The sequence below is a fragment of the Antechinus flavipes genome, chromosome 2 (assembly GCF_016432865.1).
Source record: "Antechinus flavipes isolate AdamAnt ecotype Samford, QLD, Australia chromosome 2, AdamAnt_v2, whole genome shotgun sequence".
NCBI classification, from domain to species: Eukaryota; Metazoa; Chordata; class Mammalia; order Dasyuromorphia; family Dasyuridae; genus Antechinus; species Antechinus flavipes.
Window position 1 is genome coordinate 435,596,208 of NC_067399.1, and position 22,035 is coordinate 435,618,242.

General features: G+C 41.4%; 1 protein-coding gene across 1 annotated transcript in view; it reads right to left on the reverse strand.

Annotated features, from left to right (window-relative positions):
* Nucleotides 1-21,631, reverse strand: part of COL23A1 (collagen type XXIII alpha 1 chain) — a 43,055-nt gene extending 21,424 nt beyond the window's left edge. The window contains exons 1-10 of the mRNA XM_051979071.1: nucleotides 21,506-21,631; nucleotides 19,089-19,115; nucleotides 17,780-17,806; nucleotides 8,061-8,177; nucleotides 7,478-7,513; nucleotides 6,765-6,791; nucleotides 4,041-4,067; nucleotides 2,973-3,026; nucleotides 1,487-1,549; nucleotides 616-660 (exon numbers count right to left, since the gene is read on the reverse strand). Of these exons, the coding sequence (XP_051835031.1) occupies nucleotides 616-660; nucleotides 1,487-1,549; nucleotides 2,973-3,026; nucleotides 4,041-4,067; nucleotides 6,765-6,791; nucleotides 7,478-7,480 (219 nt within the window). The 5' untranslated portion in view covers nucleotides 7,481-7,513; nucleotides 8,061-8,177; nucleotides 17,780-17,806; nucleotides 19,089-19,115; nucleotides 21,506-21,631. The remainder of the gene's footprint in view (nucleotides 1-615; nucleotides 661-1,486; nucleotides 1,550-2,972; nucleotides 3,027-4,040; nucleotides 4,068-6,764; nucleotides 6,792-7,477; nucleotides 7,514-8,060; nucleotides 8,178-17,779; nucleotides 17,807-19,088; nucleotides 19,116-21,505) is intronic.
* Between the last annotated feature and the right edge of the window lie 404 nt (nucleotides 21,632-22,035).

Consider the following 22,035-nt stretch of genomic DNA (forward strand, 5'->3'; position numbering starts at 1 on the left):
AGTGGCTTTGTGTAGACCAGTAGATCTCAAAGCATGACTTAAAAGACAATTGGGGGTCCTTGAGATCCTTTTGGGGATATTCATGAAGTTTAAAGCTATTTTCATATTTCCAATGTTAATCGTTAGACAGAAAAGCTCTTTGGGGGATCCTCAATAATTTTAAGAGTGTGAAAGGATCTTGAGACCAAAAAGTTGGCTTAGGCCAATATCCTCTTCCCTGATTCCCAGTGAATAACAGAATCCCTTTGGCCATCAGCCATTCTTAGGATCTCAGGCCTGAGAATCCTAAGGGATTTCAATAGTTACTGAAGGCCTGAGAATGAAGCCATCTCTTGCCAGGGATCAGGCTTGAATTAACTTGTTAGACACTGTAACCTCATCCCCAGCCCTCCCTTCCCAGCACTCAAAAGAAGCCCATGTTGCCCTTGTTCTACTTCTCCTTTGGAAAGGAATCTCATTCTCCCTTCCATCATCCCCAAAAGATTGCTCAGCAAGGTTGGATGCATGGTGGTTCAACTGCCACAAGCTCCTTCACTTGTAAAGACCCATCCCAATAGCCAGCTGCCTGTGGCCTGAAGCAAAAGCAGAAGAGGTCACCATATTACGGCTGCATACCCTGGGTCCAAGGAAGCCGTCAGATCCTCTCTCACCAGGCTCCCCCTGAGGAAACAAATTCTGATGATTAGTTCTTCATGGCTCCCAAGCAAGCTCTTCCATCATCCCCACCTCCTCTCCAGAGAAATCCTGGAGTGCTTTCATCTCATCTTGATCCAGCCAGGCATTTACCTCATTTCCTAGACACAAATTCCAAACCAAACTGCCTTCTCTGTGCTGTCCTCCAACCATATGCCAGGGTCTCTTTTATATGTTGTTTTCCCCCATTAGAAGGTAAGTTCTTTGGAGTCAAAGACTGTTTTGTTTGCTTGTATTTATAATTCCATTGTTTAGCATACAATAAACACTTAATAAATATTCCATCTTCTCTTTTCTTTCCTTCCTTCCTTCTCTCCCTCTCTCCTTAATAAATATTCCATATTCTCTTTTCTTCCCTTCCTTCCTTCTCTCCCTCCCTCCTTAATAAATATTCCATCTTCTCTTTTCTTTCCTTCCTCCCTTCTCTCCCTCCCTCCTTTCTTCTTCCCTCCTTCCTTCTCCCTGCCCTCTCTCTCCTTCCCTCTGTCCGTTCCTATCATCTGTCTCATTATACCATCTGACCTCCATTCCCTCTCTTTCATCTCTTTCTTTTTCTTCTCTTCCTTTTCTCCCCTTCTGCCTTTTCCCTTCTCCATCTCTTTCATTTTTCTTTCTTCCTTTCTCCTCATCTCTCTCCTTCAAGTTCCTTCCCCCTTTCCCCAATCACCTTCAAGTTCCCAGCTAAGTCTTCTTTTAAGAAGAGCAGAGGTTATACTGATCCTTCTATTAACTCATAAACAGGCATTGGCCTATCTGGAAAGGTCACACATGGAGACAGTAGATCATAAATTACCTTGGTTCCTGGTGATCCATCAGTTCCATTCTTTCCCTGAGGCCCCGGGCTTCCTTCTTCTCCCTGCAAAGCAAAGGATACAGAATGACCCTGGTTTTCAGGCTAATCACTATCCCAGGATCTGGTAGGGGCAAAAACTTGAAGGACTTGTCAAAGGTCACACATACAGTATGGGGCAAAGAGTTTGGCTTGGTCCCTCTGTCCCTCCAGCAGCAGGCTGTGCTAAACCAGAGTTCCAAAGACCATTGTTACCAAGGCTTAATGTATCATCAGCATTTACTTGTTGAATAGCTGGAATGAATGATGCAGTTTAAGCCAACCACCATGTTAGCTCACAGCTACTATCTAGGGTAGGAGAGAAGGTGTTTTCCATTCTCTGAACTTTCCCTAGGGATGTAATGATAAGTAGCCTGTCTAGATCAGGAATCTGAGCAGTATCTATTAAAATCCCACATTAGTGTCAGTGTGGGGTAGAGGTGAGCCAGGATTCACCCAGACACTGATGGGGGAAGGAGGGCATGGGTTTCTAGATGCTATCACTGTCAAAGAGGAACCATGTAGGAGCCTAGTGATGGGCTACAGTAAACTATTACTTTAGGAATAGCTTGGCAAAAGTTCCACAAGCTTATCATTTGGGGTTTTCTTGGCAAAAGTCAACTGGAATGGTTTGCCATTTCCTTCTCCAGCTCATTTTACAGATGAAGAAACAGAGGCAAACAGGATTAAGTGACTTACTCAGGGTCACACAATTATTAAGTGCCCAAGACTGGATTTGAACACAGGAACATGAGTCTTTCTAATTTCAAGCCAGTGCTTTATTCCCTACATCATCTTCCCAATGATGTATATAGACAAATGTCTGAGATAGGATTTGAACTTGGGTCTTCTTGGCTTCAAGTCCAACACTCTTAATATTACATCACAGCTTGCCTTTTCTGATAGGCTTTAAGGTATAAAAATAATGAAATACAGCTAGAAGGAACCCAAGATGCCATCTAGCCTAATTCATTTAACAGATGAGGAAATTGAAACTCAGAATGGAAAAGGGATTTGGCCACAGTCTTTCTTTTTCATCCCCCACCTTTCTTTCCTTTCTTTTCCTCTCTTCCTTCCTTCCTTCCTTCCTTCCTCTCTTCCTTCCTTCCTTCCTTTCTCTCTTCCTCCTTCTTTCCTTCCTTCCTTCCTTCTTTCCTTCCTTCCTTCCTTCCTTCCTATGACAGAGGGATATGTACATGGCTAATGGAAGGAGTAGTGTCAACCCCTAGGTTCTGAGTAATACAATAGAGAGAGATACCTGGAGGTGGGGCAAAGATCTGCTTAGTTTTGAAGAATGAGACTACAACCAATATAAATCTAAGCAAAGTGCCTGGGGGGAAAGGATGGTGAAAAAGGGGGAATCTCTTAATAGTTTTTCTCAGATGACTAGGAGCTTAGAAAGAGGATGGACAGAGGGAAGTAGATATTTCAGGGAAAAGAAGAGGTGTACCTTTGGCCCAACAGATCCTTGGAGTCCTGGTTGTCCTGGCAAGCCATCATCTCCCTGAAGAAACAAGAGTTTCAGTGGACAGCCTGGCCTGAGGCAGCCTCTCGGCTTCCCCTCCCCATCCCCACTTCCACCATAGTCCAATCTGAGATATTTCTATTTCTCAGGAGACACCTTGAGAATAGCTTTATTGGTTCACCTTGAGACAAAGCTATGTACCAAGATGATCCCTCTTCTTTTGAGTTGTGGGTTTGCTCATACCAAGTAGAGGGAGAAGCCATTCTGGATCATGGGGTGAGCATGTAATAATTTTCTATGAATAATCCTCAAATTTTGAATGATTGATGGTTTTTTTAATGTTACTAAGTTATTCCAGACTCATCCATCAGGTTTTCTTGGTAAAGATTTAGGAGAGTTGGCCATTTCCTTCTCCATTGTGCCCCCGTTTTACAGATGAGGAACTGACTTGTCCAGAGTTACACAGGTAGTATCTGAGGTCATATTTGAACTCCAGGTACGGTGCTCTATCCACTCTGTCACCTAGGTACCCTTACTAGTATGCTAGTAATATCTCACTTGAGCTTCACAAATATCTGATGTAGCTAGCACCTACTTCATTATTATTCCTATCATTATTATAGGTATTATTAATAGTATAGGAGTTTTTATTCCTATTTTATAAATCAGCAAATTGAGGCCCAGAGAGATGTAGCAGGCATAAGGTTAAGCATCTAATAAATAGGAGAACCAAGATTAGACCCCAGTTCCCAGCCTCTAAATCAATCCTTTTTTCTACTCCATTACCCTGTTAGTCCTATCAATCTGGACTCTGAGGCCTCAAGACTTTAGCTCTTGTCACAAGCAAGAAAGGCCAGTTTGATGAAGAACCAAGAAGTCTTTGGTTCCTTCTCTCTCTGTCTCCCCCTTATTCCCACCCCCAATTCACGACAGTGGATTCACTCTTAAAATTGAGTTGAAAGAGAAGGGGCCCAGAGGGGCCCCTTGGCTGATTAGATTTTCATAGAGGGACTCCATGTGACATTCATGCTCTGAGATTAACCCTTTGCTTACCTTTCTTCCCGGCATACCAGGTTCACCCTTAGACAGAGAAAACAGGAAAAGGGAACATTAGGGATCAAAGCAGAATCAGAATATTTTTATCCAATTAAAATAACTCAAACTTTGATCCCAGCTTCATCTCTTCTATCTTTATTTCCTCTTCAAGTTCCCAGTATTCAGCCCAACTGAATAACCTGCTGCCACTCAAACATGACAAGAACTTTTCTGCCTCCACTCTTTTAGTCCCCACACTCATGATGACAAGTGCCCAAAGTCCAAAATACAGATTTCTAAAGCTATAGAAATGAGTATATTTCCCTTTGAGACAAAATAATTAGTGAGTTCATTTATTCATTCAAGGCTTCTTAAACTTTTTCCAGTCACAATACTTTTTTTTTCTGAGAAATTTTTACATGACCAGGGTATAAAAGTATATAAAATAGATATACAAGTCAAACATTTACTGATAATAAATCATAACTTTGAGACCCCCCCCTCACATTCAAGTCACATGATTTCACATGGGGTTGTGATCCATAGTATAAGAAGGTGGGCATTAGATTGTGAGCTTCTAAAGTCAGAGACTGTTCTTGTTTGTTGGTTTTTGTTCTTTCTTTGCAATCTAACACATATCAATGCTTATTGACTTGGCTCGAGCCAACAGTGTTAGAAGCCAACCAATCCCCCAAATTAGTGCAATTTTAGGTGAAAGTGAGAGGTATGATATTCAAAGCACTGGAAGTAATTGTGCTGTGCAAATTGGTTGGATTGTGAAGTATAATATTGTATCTTATTCTGAGAGCCCTGTTTTAGGAAGGGCATCAACCAACTGGGGGCTCCCAGAGGAGTGTGACCAGATGAATGGAGATCTTATCATTTGGATCAGATAAAAGCCCAGGGGGGTTTAGTGAAGAGGAGGGAAAGTTAGGATGGTACAGAATCATTGCTTTCATTTATCTAAAGGATGTTCAACTGGAAGAAGGATTTAATTTGTTCTGTAGAAGTAACTAGAAACTATGGCTAGAAATTGTTCAAAGGCAGATTTTGGTTTGATTTAAGGAAAAATTTCCTAACAATATGAACTTTCCAAAAATAGAATGGGCTACCTTGATATTTCCTGGAATCCTGGAAAACCTTCTGGGTTTATCTCATAGGCTTAAAACTAGATAGGATCTTAGATGTCATCCAATCCCTTCCCCACATTTTTCATATGAAGAAAATGAGGGCTAAGAACAGGTTAATGATTTGTCTAAAGGCACCTTGGGGATAGCTGACAGAGACAGGAATTATATTTAAGTCCTTTGACCAGATACCTTTCTTTTGGACTTGATCCTTAAGTGAAAGTTGGCTTTCCTTTTGTAAGAGATGCAGCAAATGAGGTTATTCAGAGTCACAGGCAGAGGCTGTATTGCCAGTCTTTTTCAAATTCTGAGATTTTGTGATTCTGAGAAATATTATGTGTCTTTCTTTTTTTCTTTCTTTCTTTTTTTTGAGGCAACTGGGGTTAAGTAATTTGCCTAGGGTCACACAGCTAGGAAGTGTTAAGTGTCTGAGACAGATTTGTACTCAGGTCCTCCTGACTTCAGGGCTGGTGCTCTACCCACTGCATCACCTAGCTTGTCTTTCAAAGCCTAACTCAAATGTTACCTCCATCAACCATCCTTAGGAAGCTAAAAATAGCTCTCCTCTTTGGATGCCCACAGTGCTGTTCATATCTCCCCCATATATTTAACACACTCAAGTTTGCATCATTGCTATATATGGCCATGTCATAGCAATCAAATTGCTATCATTTATTAAACTCCTATTTTGTGCTAGGAGAGGTATGATGCTGGGATATTTGGAGGGCAGAAGTTGTATTTCCTTAATTCTTTGTCTCCCTCTCAGTGTCAAGCTTTGGACCTTATATAATTATTAATAATAGCATTTATATAGAGCTTTAGGTTCATAAAACACTTTGCAAATATCTCTTTTTATCCTTAAAACAACGTTGGGAAGTGGGTGCTATTATTATCTCCATTTTAAGATGAGGAGACTGAATTAAAGAGCAGTTAAGTTATTTATGCAGCATCATACAACTAGTAAGTGTTTGAGGCCAAATTTGAATTCGAGTGTTTGTGATTCCTGGTCCATCACTCTACCTATTATATCATCTGGCTGCCGCTACGTAGTATATGCTCTACAAAGTGCATCCATGTTTGCTGAATTAATGAAGGATGTCACTTTGTACTCATTTCCATAGTGAACCATGGCTTATACAACTAAATTAAAATGAATACAAATAGGAAGCAAATTGATTTAGGAAAGAAATAGATATTTTTACCAGATGCTAGTATTTCAAACTGAAAACTCTAACATATCAACCAAGGAGGTTTAGAATAGGGCTTCTTAAACTTTTTTTCTATCAAAAAGTCTTTGGACAATCTAGGAATGCCTATGTACTCCTCAGAATTTGTATGTGTATAAACACACAAATACCTACATATATATTCATAATTATATACATACATGTACAGATATTCAGGATTAAGTATATAATTCACAATGGAAGGAAATGCTAACTTTCAATTAGAGGTTAGTTATAAATAAAGATTTTTTCACAGCCAAATCCACAGACCCCCTGTAATCTTTCTATGGAGCCCTTGGTGGTTGATGGGTTAAGAACGCTTTGTTCAGATGGAAACATGACTTTTACTTGTAACAGCAAGACTGACTAGTGAGTGATTCAGCTCTTACCTTGAGCCCTGGTGGTCCTTTTGGGCCCTGTAATAGGAAAAAAAGTGACTGTAGTTTAGGTTAGACCTGCTAGGAAGGCATTTTGGGGGACAGAAGCAGGGAGGCATCTCCCAGTAGGGCTGCCAGTGCTGTGGTGGGCAGAAGGTACACAAGGGCACTGCCAGAGTTTCATTTAACAAGAGGGTAAGTGGAGGTCAGGAGGGTTAGGGTGTGCACTGCCAACATTTCTGAGATGCTAGCTAGCACTGGGGTGGGATTGGGAGAAGGGATTTTCTGAATATGGGAAAATAAATAAAGATGAAAGAATGGGCATCTGCAGGCAGTGAGGGAGTCAGAGATTACACTGTGTGGTCCTAGGGAGCCATAGCACGTCTGATGCTGGTCCCAGTTGCAGGTTCGTGTGTAGAGCTAGGAAAGCTGGGGAGCAGTGCCCTTTTGAGAGGAGAGTCCTTGTGGTGGCAAGGTGGGGGTGTCCAGAACAGGTGTCCAGCCCCAGGAAGGGTCTGGGGTCTGGGTACTGATACCCAAGGTCAGTTGGGCATGTGTCAGGCAGGATGCTCAGGGACTGTAAAGCCCTGGAAGCCCTTGCTCCCAGTCATTCTCATGTATCTCCACACCACACACACACACACACACACTCTCCAGGATGCTGCTCTCTCTCAGCCAGCATGCTCAAGCAAAGCCCCCCGAAGTGCCAGCTCCTCGGTACTGACCATCACACCTCCTGGTCCTGGCTCTCCTTTTAGACCCTGAGGAAACACAAGATTTACAAAATACGTTAACCTGCCAATGTTCCTGGCCCAGTGACAGCGTCAGAACAGAGCAGCCAGCTCTCCCCTTGCTCAGGACAGAAGTCACCAAGGTAATCCCTCAAGTTCCTCCCCCCAACTCCTTGTATTTAATGAGGGGGGCCCTGCCGAGCTTGTGCAGAGGTGGGGGGTGCCAGAAGGAGTCTCTAAGGCAAATGTTAGAATCAGAGCTTTGCAAGCAATAACTGATTCTAGGCTGATTCACACGACTGGGGAGGAGCTCGTCGGGGAGGCAGCCACAAAGGGCAGCAATTTGCTGGGTTCAGTTGTTTCTACACTATTGAAGGGCTGCAGGTGCAGGATTGGGACTGGGGCAAAATTAAGTTTGGGAATAGGTATTGGGGGTTTAAGATTAGGGTTAAAGCTTGGAATAGTTCAGATTAGGGAGAAGGTTAGGTTTAGGGATTGAATATAGGTTAGAACTAGATTTCAGGTTAGGGTTGAGATTGGGAATTGAATTCCAGTTATGTTTCAGCTTTTCTCTTACATCCAGCCCTTGTGGTCCTCGAGGACCATCCTTTCCTGTATCGCCAGGGGGCCCTCTGGCTCCAGGGGGACCTGGGGGCCCAGGTGGACCAGCAGCTCCATCTTGACCTCGATCTCCCTGCAAGACATTCATATTTCCCATTACAAGCGTGTAGAGGTGCATCGAGAGGACAACATCGAGCACATATGTCGGGTCCAATTGGGAATGTGGGCACTCATCCATCATCCATCTGGAGCATCCACCTACACTGGATGGGGCTCAGGAGTGCCTTGGAGATTGACTGGGGGGAGGAGAGGAGGCTTCCTTCCAAAGGAATGGAGGCACAATGAGCAAATGATGCAGGCTATTTTCTGAACCCTTTCCATCTGGATGAAGGAATCTTAGGAAAGAAGAGGCAATGGCCCCCTTTCTCCCAGACTTCCCTGTTGAAATAAAACCACCCACAAAACAAAACAGTTTGCCAGGATAGGAGCCCCTGACTAGGAGATCCTGATAGAATCCTTAGAATCTCCAATGACATCTAGGTATTGGGACAAAAGTATCAGGGACATGCAAAGGAAGGCACAGGAAGCAAAAATCAGGCTGAGAGGAGAATGCTCTGAGAGAACTGCCAGGCTCAATGGAGGAATAAAAGGGCTTTGGGGAAACAAGAGATAATTGCCATATAACATTAGCTAGAACTTAATCATATGACTAGATCATAGAATCATAAAGCTAGAAGAGATCTCAGAGGCTGTATGATCCAACTATACCATTATATAGATGAGGAAATTGAAGTCCAGACAGGTCCAGGGAAAATCATAATTTTCTAAGGTCACAAAAGTAGGCAAAGATGCAGGATTTGAACTTAGGATCATTGATTCAAATTCAGTGCTTTTCTTTCGCTGTTACCCCTAATGTCTTGGTTCCAGGTCTTCAAAAAGAAGCCTTATAAAAGAGCCTTTTCTGTCCCTAGCCTCCTGATGGTTTCCTGGGAGTCAGCAGCACTGTTAGATATTCCATTTGCTTTGTCTGAGGAAGGCAATACTCTGCTGGCTCCCTCTGCCTTCCAGGAGGGAGGCCCATTGCGGGCAATGGGGCATTTCCTAGGTGGAGACTGCAATTCAGATCTGATGGGGAAACATATTTCCTAACGGAGAGTCCTGGCAGGTATCTGGCTGATAACTCTATAAATTGCAGAATGAGTCTGACATCCAGGAGCTTAAAAGGAGGGCAATAAAAATAGATAAGGCCTGAACCCCATCATCAGATCTTGGAGCAGGGCTTGGCCAGACACAGAGTCACACCTTTGGGCCTTTCAGACAGACAGGTGAGCAGTGTAGACATCATTTTCCTTCCTGGCTTAGCACCGGATAGTCTGGGATGATGGCTACGGGCAGAGCCCTCTAGAGGCTTGTGTGAAATGGGGGCTTCTGCTATTACCATCTAATCATCAAGTGCTCTGACTCTGAATGATACTGCAGTAAAATTAAATGTGTTTAAAACTGGACAGTTCTCAGTCTGTCCCCTGCTGTTTGGTCCTCACCATGGGGACTATTGGACAAATCTTGCCATTTTTTCCAGGTGATGCAAGGATGGGAAGGGTTCCTTTCTCATGCAACAGGCAGAGTGCAAGACCCAGTGTGGCAGCCAAACTTCAATTAACCAGAACCTGACTGAGCACAACTCTTGGTTCTCTGAGCGGCTCTATCTTTTCTTTGCTCCCTCTCTGATCTCACCCCAAGGACTGTGCTTTTAGGAGGAAGGGGGAACTATAAGAAAGGGTACTGAAGTTAGTGACTTTCTCAGTTCTTAGAGAACCATAGGACTAGAAGTGGCAAGGGAGCTTTAAGAGTGTCATCTTAACTGCACACGATTACTTGCTGTCTTGGGGACATGGAGGGGGCGGAGGTGGAGAGGAGAAGAAGGAGAAAAATCTGGAACACAAGATTTTGCAAAGATGAATGTTGAAAACTATCTTTGTATTTGGAAAAACAAAATACTATTAATAAAAAAAGAGTCTCATCTTATCTCTTTATTTTATAAATAGGAAAACTAAGTTGGGGGGAATCCCTTGCCTGGGATCACAAAGGAATAAATGGTAAAGCCAGGAAGCAAACCCACATTTCCTGAGTGCCAGTTATGTGGTCTTTCTTTTACACTGGGATTTCTAGGTTTCCAAATGTAGAGCTATGTGAAAATATGGATCCTATTGATATGAGAACTGGAAGACAGCATAGCTTCTCTCTCTGTTGCAGCTCTTCATTTTGCAAGAGAGAACACTGAAGCTGAGAGAGGAGGCAGGACTAAGGGCTGTCCTTGCATCCAACGTGTTCCTTCCAATGTCCCATCCCCACAGAGCGTGGGATTTGGAGTCCGAGAGCTTTGTTGGAATTATGGATGTTTATTATTTATTTTTTGAACTTGCCTAAAGTTCCTTCTCTCTGTGTCTTGTTTCCCTTCTCTAAAATAAGCAAAGGGGATTGAACTCACTGACTTTTATGTTCCATGCCAGTTCTAGGCCAGTGACATTACACTGGGCCAGACAAAGATAACGGAAAGTGCCTGGCTTGGGAGAGAAGAGCATGCTTGGCTTTTCCAGTTATGAGAGATAAATGACCCCAGGTAAGACTCATCCTTTCTCTGTAAAATTCCCTCCTCTGTAAAATGTGATTACACTGCCTACCTCGCAGGGTTGTAAGAAAAATGCTTTAGTTCTATAGTTATATGAATAATTTTTTCCCCAGATCCTTGAACATAAGAACCAAAATACTTATGGAATTGATTTACATGGAATGGGGTGATAAACTTAAGATGATAAAAGAACCTGGTTATCTGAGAATGATTCCATTATACTACCCAGGCTTTATTCCTTTTGAGACACAGAGCTATAGTGGACAAAGAGCTATTCTCAAACAAGGAAGACCTGGGTTCAAGTCACGTCTCTTACTTATATGTGACTCTGGACAAGTCTTCTCAGACAAATTTCTCAGACCCTAAGTTGTAGAAAAAGTTCTTCCCTGCATAGAGGAGAATTCTTCATGAAGGAAGTTGCTAAACTGATGAAATCACAGATCCAGTGTTGTAATCTTCTTAGTAAATGGCTTTCTAAGACATTCTAGAATTAGACTGAGGAAAGAAGGTTCAAGTAAAAAGGGGTTTTCATTTTTCCCTGTAACCCCCCGAACACCCCACTCCTCAAGCTCTCTGGTTAATGGAGGTTTGGCTGAGTTAGGGGAGGCAATCAGAAAGGCAGGAACAGCAAACGAGAGGCAGCAGTTTCCCCACACTCACTCCACAGCTACCTTGAGGACACGGCGATTAAACACGTTCTGCTCTCTAGAGAGAAATCCGTGACCGAGGTGGGGAAAGACCATCTGGTCAGAAGAACAGGGTGGACAGTCAGAAAGGTCAGGGAGTCCGGAGTACAGGAGAGTAATTTATAAAACCACAGAGTTATTTCATGGGTCATAGAGCAGGAAGTGAAGAGAAATAGGGAGGCATCCAAGAACAGCAGTTACATACATTTAGCTCCCAGGATTTAGATTTAAGGCTAAGTGGTGGGTGAATCTGGAACAGGCTTCTCCAGGAGATATCTTTTGTTTAGTGTAACACAGGAAGGGGTCCTAGAAGGTCCCCCACTTGGAAGATCAATTCTTTGGCTCCACTAGAGAGCAAATAAATGAATTTTTCCCTCACTGTAGAAGAGAAAACAAACAAACTCTCTCCTCTGGCCTCTGAGAAATCCCACCAGCTTGGTTGTGGAATGAACCTTGGCTCAGATAACTGACATTCAGTATGCCCAGAAAAAATCTTGTTTACTCAGAAGCCAAGGTGGGGCCCTTTCCTCTCACTCCTATGTTTGTTGGGGGAAAATCTCATTTCATTTGTCCTGGCACAGCCGTGTCCCCCTAGAGGGACACTGGGATAGATGGGGCCTTCAGGAGGGAAGCAGGACTGTTTGAGTCTTTGCTTTGCCAAGAAGGACCCAGAGGGGGTTTCACAAAACATTTATGTCCATACAGAAAGAAGACCTTTATTTCTTAACTAAAAATGCCACTCACTGCCCAGGGCCCTCAGCAAGTGAATTTACTCTGGGGAGAGACTGGTATTCTGTACCAGAGGATCTGCCCAGATTATCAAGTAATCAATCAATCAACAATCATTTATTAAGTGCTTACCCTGTGTAAGACAATTTGCTACGTGTTGGAGATAGGAAGAAACGAAAACATTCCTGACCTCAAGAAAATTTCAATCTACTTGGAACAGTGAAGTTCAGCAGGTCCAAAGTTGAGAAAGACTCAGGGTGAGGTGTGAGGGAGGAGCTGGTGGGGAATTCAGGCAAGATTCTTACAGATGCTTTTTTATAGGTATATATCAGGGGATGGGGGTACAAAGAATCTTCAGAAATTCTTGGTGTAACTAAATTGTAACCTGAATATTGCCTCCTGTTAGGGGCCTATAGTCTTAGTTCTAACCTTCAGGCAAGTACCTGTTGGCATTAGCATGTGTGGGGAAGGGTATGTACCCCAAGGTTCTGTCCTGGGTCGCATTCTCTTCTGTCTCTATACTCTTTCACTTGATGACTTTGTCAGCCCCCTTGCTTTTAATGATCAGGTCTGTGCAGATTGTTCCCAAATTTGCTTATCCAGCCTTAATGTTTTTCCTGAGCTCTAGGCCTTCATAACCAGATACTTATTGGACAATTCAAACCGGATGTCCTTTAGCAAAACTCTGTCCGAAATAGAAATTACCTTCTCTACAAACTCACCCTTCTTTAGAATCTTCCTACTTCAATTGAGGGAATCACCACCCTTCCAGCACTCAGATTTATACCCTTGATGTTATCCTCACTATCACAAAACACCCCATATTCAATCAGATAAAAGATCTTTTCAATTCTAACTCTCCAACATCCCTCATATACATCTCTTTTGGCATTCCTAAGTCACCACTCTGGTTCAGGCCCTTATCACTTCTTTTCTAGACTAGAGAAATTGCTTCCTAATTGGTCTCTACTCCAACTCATCTTCTCCACATCAGCTAAAGTCATTTTTCCTTATTTTGTTATATGGTGTAAAGTGTTGGTCTATATCTAGTTTTTGCCATATTGTTTTCCAGTTTTCCCAGCAGTAAAGTGATTTTTCTTATCTTGTTATATGATGTAGGATGTTGGTCTACACCTAATTTCTGCCATACTCTTTTCCCATAAGTAAACTGATTTGCTTAAAGCACAGGTCTGATCACAGTTATTTCCTATTCAATGAACTCCAATGATTCCCTGTTGTCTTTAATATCAAATGTAAATTTGTCTGTTTGACTTTTAAAGTTCTTTTCATCCCCAATTGGTCTGATCACTATTTTTATACATTACTCCCTTTCCATACTTTAATCTAGCTTTCTTTCTCACACATCTCTTCATTTCTTATTTCTGTGTCTCTTCATTGACTGTATTATTTTCCACCTCCCTCACCTCACGTCTGCTTATACCCAATCCTTTTTTTCTTTAAAAATTCAGTTCAAAATTCAAATTCACACAAATATGTGTGTATATATGTATATGTGTAATTCTTCCTGATTCAAGGACCAGTGTTCTAGCCATTGCATCTCTTAACTGTCCCAAGGCAAGAATATATTGTTTGCAAGTCCTGTCATTTCTACTTTTACATTATCTTTTGTTTCTCTTCCTTTAAATTTTCACTGCCAACTAATCCTCTTTACATTTCTTTTCCCTTTTACCAATCTGTCCATTATGTAACTACTGTAGTAATTCTCCTAATATCCTAACACTTTTCAAAAATCTTTGGTGGCTTCCTAATGCTTTTGAATCAAGTCTAAAGTCTCATCTTAACATTTAATATTTTGCAGAGTATGGTTCCCATCTGCCTTTTGGACTTTATCTTACAATTTTGTTATTGTTCAGTGGCATTTGACTTTTCATGACCCCATTTGAGGTTCTCTTGGCAGAGATACTGGAGCAAATGAGTTGTCTTTTCATTCTCCAGTTTACTTTACAAATGAGAACTGAGGCAAACTGGGTTAAATGATTTGCTCAGGATCACACAGCTAGGGAGGGTCTGAGGGCAGATTTGAACTCAAGAAATAGAGTGAGTCTTCCTAATGCCAGCCCTTTAGACTATATTATTAGAAAGTTTGGTTAGTATTCAGATATATAAATAAGAGATAGAATAGGATAGTGGATAGGAGGCTGGCTGTGGACCCAGGTTGATCCAAATTCAAATCCTGCCTCTGATATATCCTAACTGTGTGACTTTGGCAAAGTGCTTAACTTCTCAGTGTCCTGGGCAACTTCCTAAATTGAAGAGAAGGTTCCAACCTGCATTAATAGAGAAAGTTCCCACACCTGAAGGTCTCTATCTGAATGAAAATGGAGTTCTATCCTTAGCAATGTGCAGACCAAAATGAGGAAGGAGGCTATCTCATTAATCTATGTTCTGACCATAATCCACCTCTGTCCACTTTGGGTCACCACATTTTTAGAAGGACAATCTGAGACCTGCTGAAAGAGGGTGACTGGAATGGAGACTTGAAAGCATGTCATGTAACAAGCATTTATGAAACAGCAGAAGCTGCTCCTACCCCCAAGGTTTACTTTCTAATTGGGGGAGAATATAAGAGATACAGAGTAAATGGAATAGAGCCAAGAAGGGGAAAATCCTGGCAGCTAGGAATGCTTAGCCTGGACAAGAGAAGTGGAGAAAAGGATATTTTTGATCACTGCTTTTAACTCTCTGAAGGACTGTCCTGGAGGTGAATGATTAGGCTAGTTCTGCTCGGTTTCATTGGGCAATAATAGGAGTCACAGGGAGGCAGATATTAGCTCACAATATAAGCAAAGAGTTCCTAACTCTCAAAGCTGTCCGGAAGGGTGAGGTCCTTTGTTCTCTATCTCTAGAAGTCTTTAAGCAGAAGATGGGGACTGACCACTTATTGGGATATCTGAGCTTGGGGCTGGCCTAAATAACCTTAATTTTTTCTTCCAGCTCTTATAGATCTGACTGTGGCTATGAAAACTGCAAGAATGAGAAGCCCCTGGCAGGACCCTCCCAGCACTGCACACATCCTGTGCAATTGTGGCCCAGCTGACCCCATGGGCACAGGGTCATGGGGCCAGAGGGCACAGGCACTGGCCTCCAGAGTTTGGAAGACAGCAGGGGGCTGAGCATTGAAAGAAGCTTTTATATGCTGTTGTTTTGGAAAAGAGAAAGGAAACTAAGCAGTTTAATTCAAATGCAGACTCTCTTTGTTCTTTCCATATGTTTTTGCTCATGTGCTGTCTATTTACAGGGGTCACTTCAAGACCCATCAACAAAGGCTAATCTAGCTCTACCATTGGCTGGGAAGACTCAGATCTGGAACTCAGTATCTTCATCTTTCCAGTTTCAGTGGGAACTGAAGCTTGGTGTTATTATTTACCATTGTGATATATGAATTCCAGAAATGCTTGCCACTCTCAAATCTTTGGCTTCAAGGATAGAGTGGGATCTGATGATTGCTAGTGATTAAGAACAAACAACAGGGAAGAACCCTTCTGATGAAAGTGGGTGTGTCAAAGTCAGGATGACAGGCTAATTATGTAAGATCTAGTTATAATTAATTCCTCTACAAATTTCCAAAATATGTGGGTTAATCTAGTCTTGGATGCATTAGGAGATTCAATCAGAAGGCAGAATAAAAAAAAGAAAGTAGCACATTCACTATACTCACTGTATTTCTATTTTGAGGAGTCAGAGATTGAATATATATCCCTGCCAGTGAGTAAGGACAAAAAAAATGGGACCTAAACACAAAACTCTCTTGGGGAAAAAGGATAGGTCAAAATCACAAGGACACTGAAAATATAAATAAAAGAGCAAGTGAGGCAAATCAGAGTTTCGCTGAAATCAAAAATAGGAAAGGGAGTTTGTAGGAGCAGTTCTAAGGCTGCAGATCAGGATGGAGTATGTTGGGGAGATTGAGGACATACTATAAAAGAGAGCCTGGATATCCTATATAGTATTTTTTAAAATGTCATTGCTAACAATTAGAGTTATCAATTTTCTAGTTTAGGACTTATTTGAAGAAAATGCACAGAAGTAAAGTGGTTAAACAAGTGATTAAAACAAATTTAAAAAGTGGTTAAAAAAGTGATGAACAAACACAACACCATTATGTCCCAATCTGCCTTTTTTTGGGTGGAAACCACATAGACAGCCACCCAGAACTGGGCATCCTCATCTGAGCAAATGTGGAAAGCCTGGTTTCCTGTTACCCGTTCTAACATAGTTGCTGTCCAATTATAACCATGTGTCCTATGAAAATCATTGAACTCTCTTTCCTGGAGAAAACTTCATCTACAGATTAGAAAACAGATCAGGAAAATGGATCTGCATTTGCTCTATTTAAATAGACTTAAAAAAAAAAAACAACAACTACGTAGTTACCAAGTACTCTCTGTAAAAGCAAAGGAGATAAATCTCAAAAGAGATAGTTGGATACAAAGCTCCTTGAAACTCTTAGAGCAGAATAGAAATGTTAACTGTAGTAGTAGTAGTCAGGCTATGGAACATACTCAGAGTGGCCATTTCTGGTTCAAGTCACTTTCATGGGCACTTTGGGGACTCCTTCTGATCATAGTTGATCAGTTAGTTAGTTCAACATAGTTCAACAGTTAGTGTTGAAAGGTCTTTGTCCTGGTATGTTAAGACAAACCTTGGCCCTTTCTCTGGTGTGTGACAGTGGAGGGTTGGGGTGGTAGTGCTGAATCAGTTAAAAGAAATAGCTTCTGTCTCTCTTGCCTTAGATCTTGGAGTGACATCATTTTACTTGGAGACTTTTCAGTAAATGTGGAATTCCCTTAGATTATAGGCTCTTTGAGGGCAGGGACCATCTTTTGTTTCTTTTTTTATATTCCTAGAGCTTAGCACAGTGCCTGGTGCATACTACTAGGCATTTAATAATATTTAATATTTAATAAATACTTATTGATTGATTGAATATATGGCTTTCTCCATTTCAGAATCTTGGAAACTTCATTTGGGTGGCTGCTAGTGCAGGGACTTTTTGAGCTTGTGCCTGTCTGGTTCCTGATACCTTTTTTTTTTGTACGATTTTTCCTCCTGATCTTGAGAGAATAGTTATTGACTCCTCAATAGATGTATCTGGACTTGGAGGTAGCCTTGTAAGGACCCTGGGTCTCACTGAATCAGTTCTAAATGATGGAAGGGGAGAAGACATTCCTCCTCCCTCCCTACCCCTGCCAGCAATTATTTTAGCTCTCTTGAACTTGATGACTCTTTACAGTAGCTAGTATCCCCACAAATGTTTTTGTCTTGTATGTATTTTTTGCTTACTCATATGTGTACATGTTTTCCTTGAGAAAATGTAAATTCCTTAAGTATGGGGAATATTTTTTGTCTTTGCAGCCCTAGAATTTAGCATAGTACTTGGCACAGAGTAGGCCCTTACTAAGTGCCCATTGACTGATTAATTGATCATATCAAAATCCACAAGGTGGGTGGGTTCTACTAATTAGCTGCCAAGCTCTCTCAGTAAAAGAGAATTCTGAGATAATGAGTAGAAAGTGCTTTGGAAAACTTTCAAGTATTTTTGGAAATGTCTACAACCGTTATCACTGTGGTTGTGATGATGATATCATCTAGCCACTTAAGCTTAGCCTATAAAGGAGGCATCTGTTCCAGAGTTTCAGACACGTAAGAAATCATTTAATAGAGGCTTACCCGTGGGCCGAAGTCACCTGGTTCTCCCTGTGGATCACAAAACAATGAAAAGTCAGTATTCAGCCATGGTAGGAGAGTTTTCATTGGTCACATTTCCTAGCAGGATCATAGGATCTGGAGCAGGAAGAGAACTTAGGCAGCCCATAGTCTAGAAGTATCAAACTTGTAGCCTGTAAAACACCTGAGTGTTGCTTGAAGTAGATGGAAATGTAATTGGCAAATGTTTAACAAAATAAAGAAAAGTACAGTACAACATTATGCTTATTTGTGATTTTCTATGTCAATATGTAGCTACAAGATTTGTTTCTATTTGAGCCTGACACTATTGCTTCTGTCAAACCCCTTTATTTTACTGATGGTGAAACTGGGGTTCAGACAGGGAAACTGATTTGCTTAAGATCATACAATTAATGATAGGAGAGCAAGGAAGGTAATCCAGACTTCTGGCCTTAAATCTGGTCCTCTTTCTTCAACATCATGTCAAATCTAACCCAGAGATTCTTCCCCCAGGAGTTGGGAAAATTCTTCAAATTCAATTCAGTAAAGATGAGTTGGGTCCCTACTTTGTGGAGCTGGGCATTGGAGGAGATATAAAATTTATATCATTTTCTGCCTTCATGAAGTTTTGTTATTTTAGTTATGTTTGACTCTTTGTGACTCCATTTAGAGTTTTCTTGGCAAAGACACTAGATTAGTTTGCCATTTCCTTCTCCAGCTCATTTTACAGATGAGAAAAAAGAGGCAAATAAGGTTAAATGAGTTGCCAAGGGTCACACTGCAAGTAAGTATCTAAGTCTTGATTTGAACTCAGGTTCTTCTGTCTCCAGACTTGGCTCTCAAACTATCCCTTCATGAATTTAGAGACTAGATAATTTCTAAGACCTCATTCCTTAAACCCTATGATTTTTATCAAACTATCCAAGATGTTGTGTCATCTGATGCTACAATGTATAATGCCCTTTATCAGGATTGTTTCATCTGAACAGATCTTTTAAAATACCTGCTTTTGAGAGCTACACAGTAGGGAGCAGTTTAGTATAAACTATGTTTTATGCCAGAGGGAGCCTTGGACTAAATTATGAGAAGACCTATATCTTGGTGACAAAGCAGCTGTGTGACCCTGGGCAAGATTTTTCTCTTTAACCATACCTTGGCTGGAAAAATGAAGGTGCTTAACTGGATAGTCTAAGCTCCAATGGCTTAGGGTCCTAGGAAGTTCTAAGAGGGTATCTTTCCTTTAGCTCTACTTTTCTTTCCCCTCTATATTTGCATTATTTCAACAGATTCTTCTGTTCCTGTGCCAACTTACCTTTTCACCTTTGGGACCCGGCAATCCCTAAAGAAACAGAGAGAACAAGTCAGTGGCTTGTCAGTTGTGAGGATGGCAGAACATACTTGTCCCTTCAGCTTTTGGTCTGCACTTTAAAATTTTTTTTTGCTGTCTGGTTTGGGCATTCATGAGTTTAGAGGGTAGGCTCCTTGGAGGCCAAACAGAGCCTGTACAAGGCTTAGCAACTAATTAACAAGCAATCCACATGCTCAGAACAAGAGTAGTCCCGATCTCAGGCACAGAAGCAAATCTCCTCCTCTCCTTGCTCATACATGATGGACAGCCAGGGATCTAAGCATCTGGTCACCCCTGGAAGCCCCAGAAATGGAGCATGGTGGTGGATCCCTGGCAAGAACACACCTGTTTCCTTTCTCTATCCAACGGAGTGCCCCCAAACTGAAGAGGGAGAGGAAAAAGAGCATTTTTCCAATTACAGCATCACGTGCTGTGAACTTCATTCAGGCTCTTTGCAAAGGGAAAGAGTAAACCATCTCTAAGTGCACATGCTCAGCAGGGACTTGGTTTGAGCATGTTTTACCCAATTAGCCGTCTGTTTGAAATAATTCAGATGGATGGGCAGTTGTTTTTTTTTTTTTTTTTTTTTTGGCAAGTCTGGTGCTTTGAGTTCATGTCTACTGAAGGGGATCTCTGAGGGCAGATGCAGAGAGACTAAAGGAAGACCCAAAGTGAGTCCTGACTTTGATGTGCTCCAGATTCCATCTTCAGGCCCTAAGGAACCCTTTCTTTCCATTCAGTGTGAAGGCCAGGATTTCCTCAGCAGACGTCAGGAGGAAACAAGGTGAGAAGGTGGCTACATGTGGGACCACACAAGGGCTGCCCAAGGGCACATAGTCCTCATGGTCACCTTGTTTCTATGGACATGGACTCTGGCATGTTCTTTGTCCTCCTGGCTAATGATCATATTTGAAATGGCTCAAATGAGGCAATGTACTCAAAGGGCTTTGTAACCCTCTGAAGTGCTATAGAAGTGTAGGCTATTATTATTATTAACAGTAATATCATCAGAACCACAAAAGAAAATTAGTGGAAGAGCCACTTGTCCCAGGATTATTTTTAGCTAAGATCCATCAAATAGAAGATTAGAATAACAATTAGAAGCAGGGAGCTTCCTATCACTGGAAGTCATAGTATCTTAAAAGTTAGGGTTGGAGGAGATTCGAAAACTATTCCTCCAACTCTCTTACTAAAGAGATGGAAATAGAGGCCTAGAAACTGGTCCTGTCCAAAGTCACTCAAATGGTAAAGAGAAGTGTGATCAGGTCCTCTAAACACCATATCCAGGGCAGGGATATATAGGGAATTCATATATTGGACAGGTTGTATTAGACCCGCAAACGTCCCTTCCACTTTGGAAAAATTTTATTTTTTTCCCCCATATCATTTTGTTTATTAGGTAGAGTGAGTCTCATATGCTTTTTTTGGGGGGGGGGTATGATAATTTGAATCTCTATTATATGTATATTTTTTCCTAAGAAAACATTATGTTTAACATGATAATATTAAGATTGTCCTGAATTTCCTTCTAATTTCTTCTGTGTATATATTTTTTAATATTCAAGAGTTTCTTCTCTATTTCTCTCTGTGTAGCAAATCAAATGTGAAAAACAAAAACAACATTTTGGATAATTTTTGGTGTGTGTTTCCAGGTTTAAAAATTTTTTTCTTCCTTCTTAAAATTTTTTCCCTTATTATATGTAAAATTTTAACATTAAAGATTGAATTCTAAATTTTCCCTCTCCTTCCCTCAGTCTCATATATTTTTACAAGAGTCTTTAAAATACAAATTATTAATTAATCCCAACTCAGGAAAGTAGATTCTGATAATAGGCTGATCTTAGGGGAAGCAAGGTCAGCTGGGCTTCACTTAGATGGCACTTTGACCAGTTTAGAGGGGGTGTTAATGCTCAATATGGAAGAAGGAAGAGCAGAAGAAGGACATCAGCCAAAAAATGGCAGCAGCTTCTGGACAAGGTCTTCATTGCAAGGCTCCTTTAGTTATACGGGATTTCCTAGAAGATCAGGCACCTCCCACATTCTAATGTGACCATAAAAAACAAATCCTATTGCTAAACACAACAGATCTGTAGTGTTAACTCCAGTTTTGGAATATTTGGAGCTTGCCTTTCTTGTCTGCATAATGGAAAATTAATTATTAGTCAAATAATTAATAAAACAATGATGAAAGAGCATAGAATTGTTCATTCTGGCTTTGCACTGCTGGCAGGAGCCCTTTTAACCCATCATCGTCTCTGAGGCAGGACACAGCCTAGCAGAGAATGTCCAGTCGCTGTTTCAAGTTCATCTTAGTGAGGTCAGTGACAGATCTGTGGAAGCTTCTATCATGACCTTTTAGAATCTGTCTCTGCCATACTTACCGGCTTGCCATCCAAACCCAGTGGCCCCTGGAAAACAACAGAAAATTCAGATGTTACTAAGAGTGGAAAAAGTTTGGATTCACTGATTTTGGATGATTTCTTTAAATAAAGAAACAAAAGCTTGGCCCTATTGCTTTATGCATTGGGAGTATGTGTTTCATAGAATTTTTTTTTTTTTGGTATCTTCCTTGCCATGGACTGTGCCAGGGAACAACAGAGCAGGGAAGATACCAAATAACACAAGATATAGATCCCTAAGAAAGGGAGAAGGCTCCCTTGGGAGATCTTGGCACTTCCCCAAGAAGGCATGGAGATTGAATCTCTCTGACTGCCTTTGGGGGGTTCCCTGGCACGGAAGCTCTGGTTTAAGGGATTCTGGCAGACATCCAAATACAGTCCCTCCACAGTGTGGCTCTGCTAACCATGAGATCTGGCTGGATGACATTTCCATCATCATTCCCTTTTATTCAAATGAGTTATGGATTTTAGTACCCTCTCCCCAAGTCTTCCCAGCAACATGTCCACACACA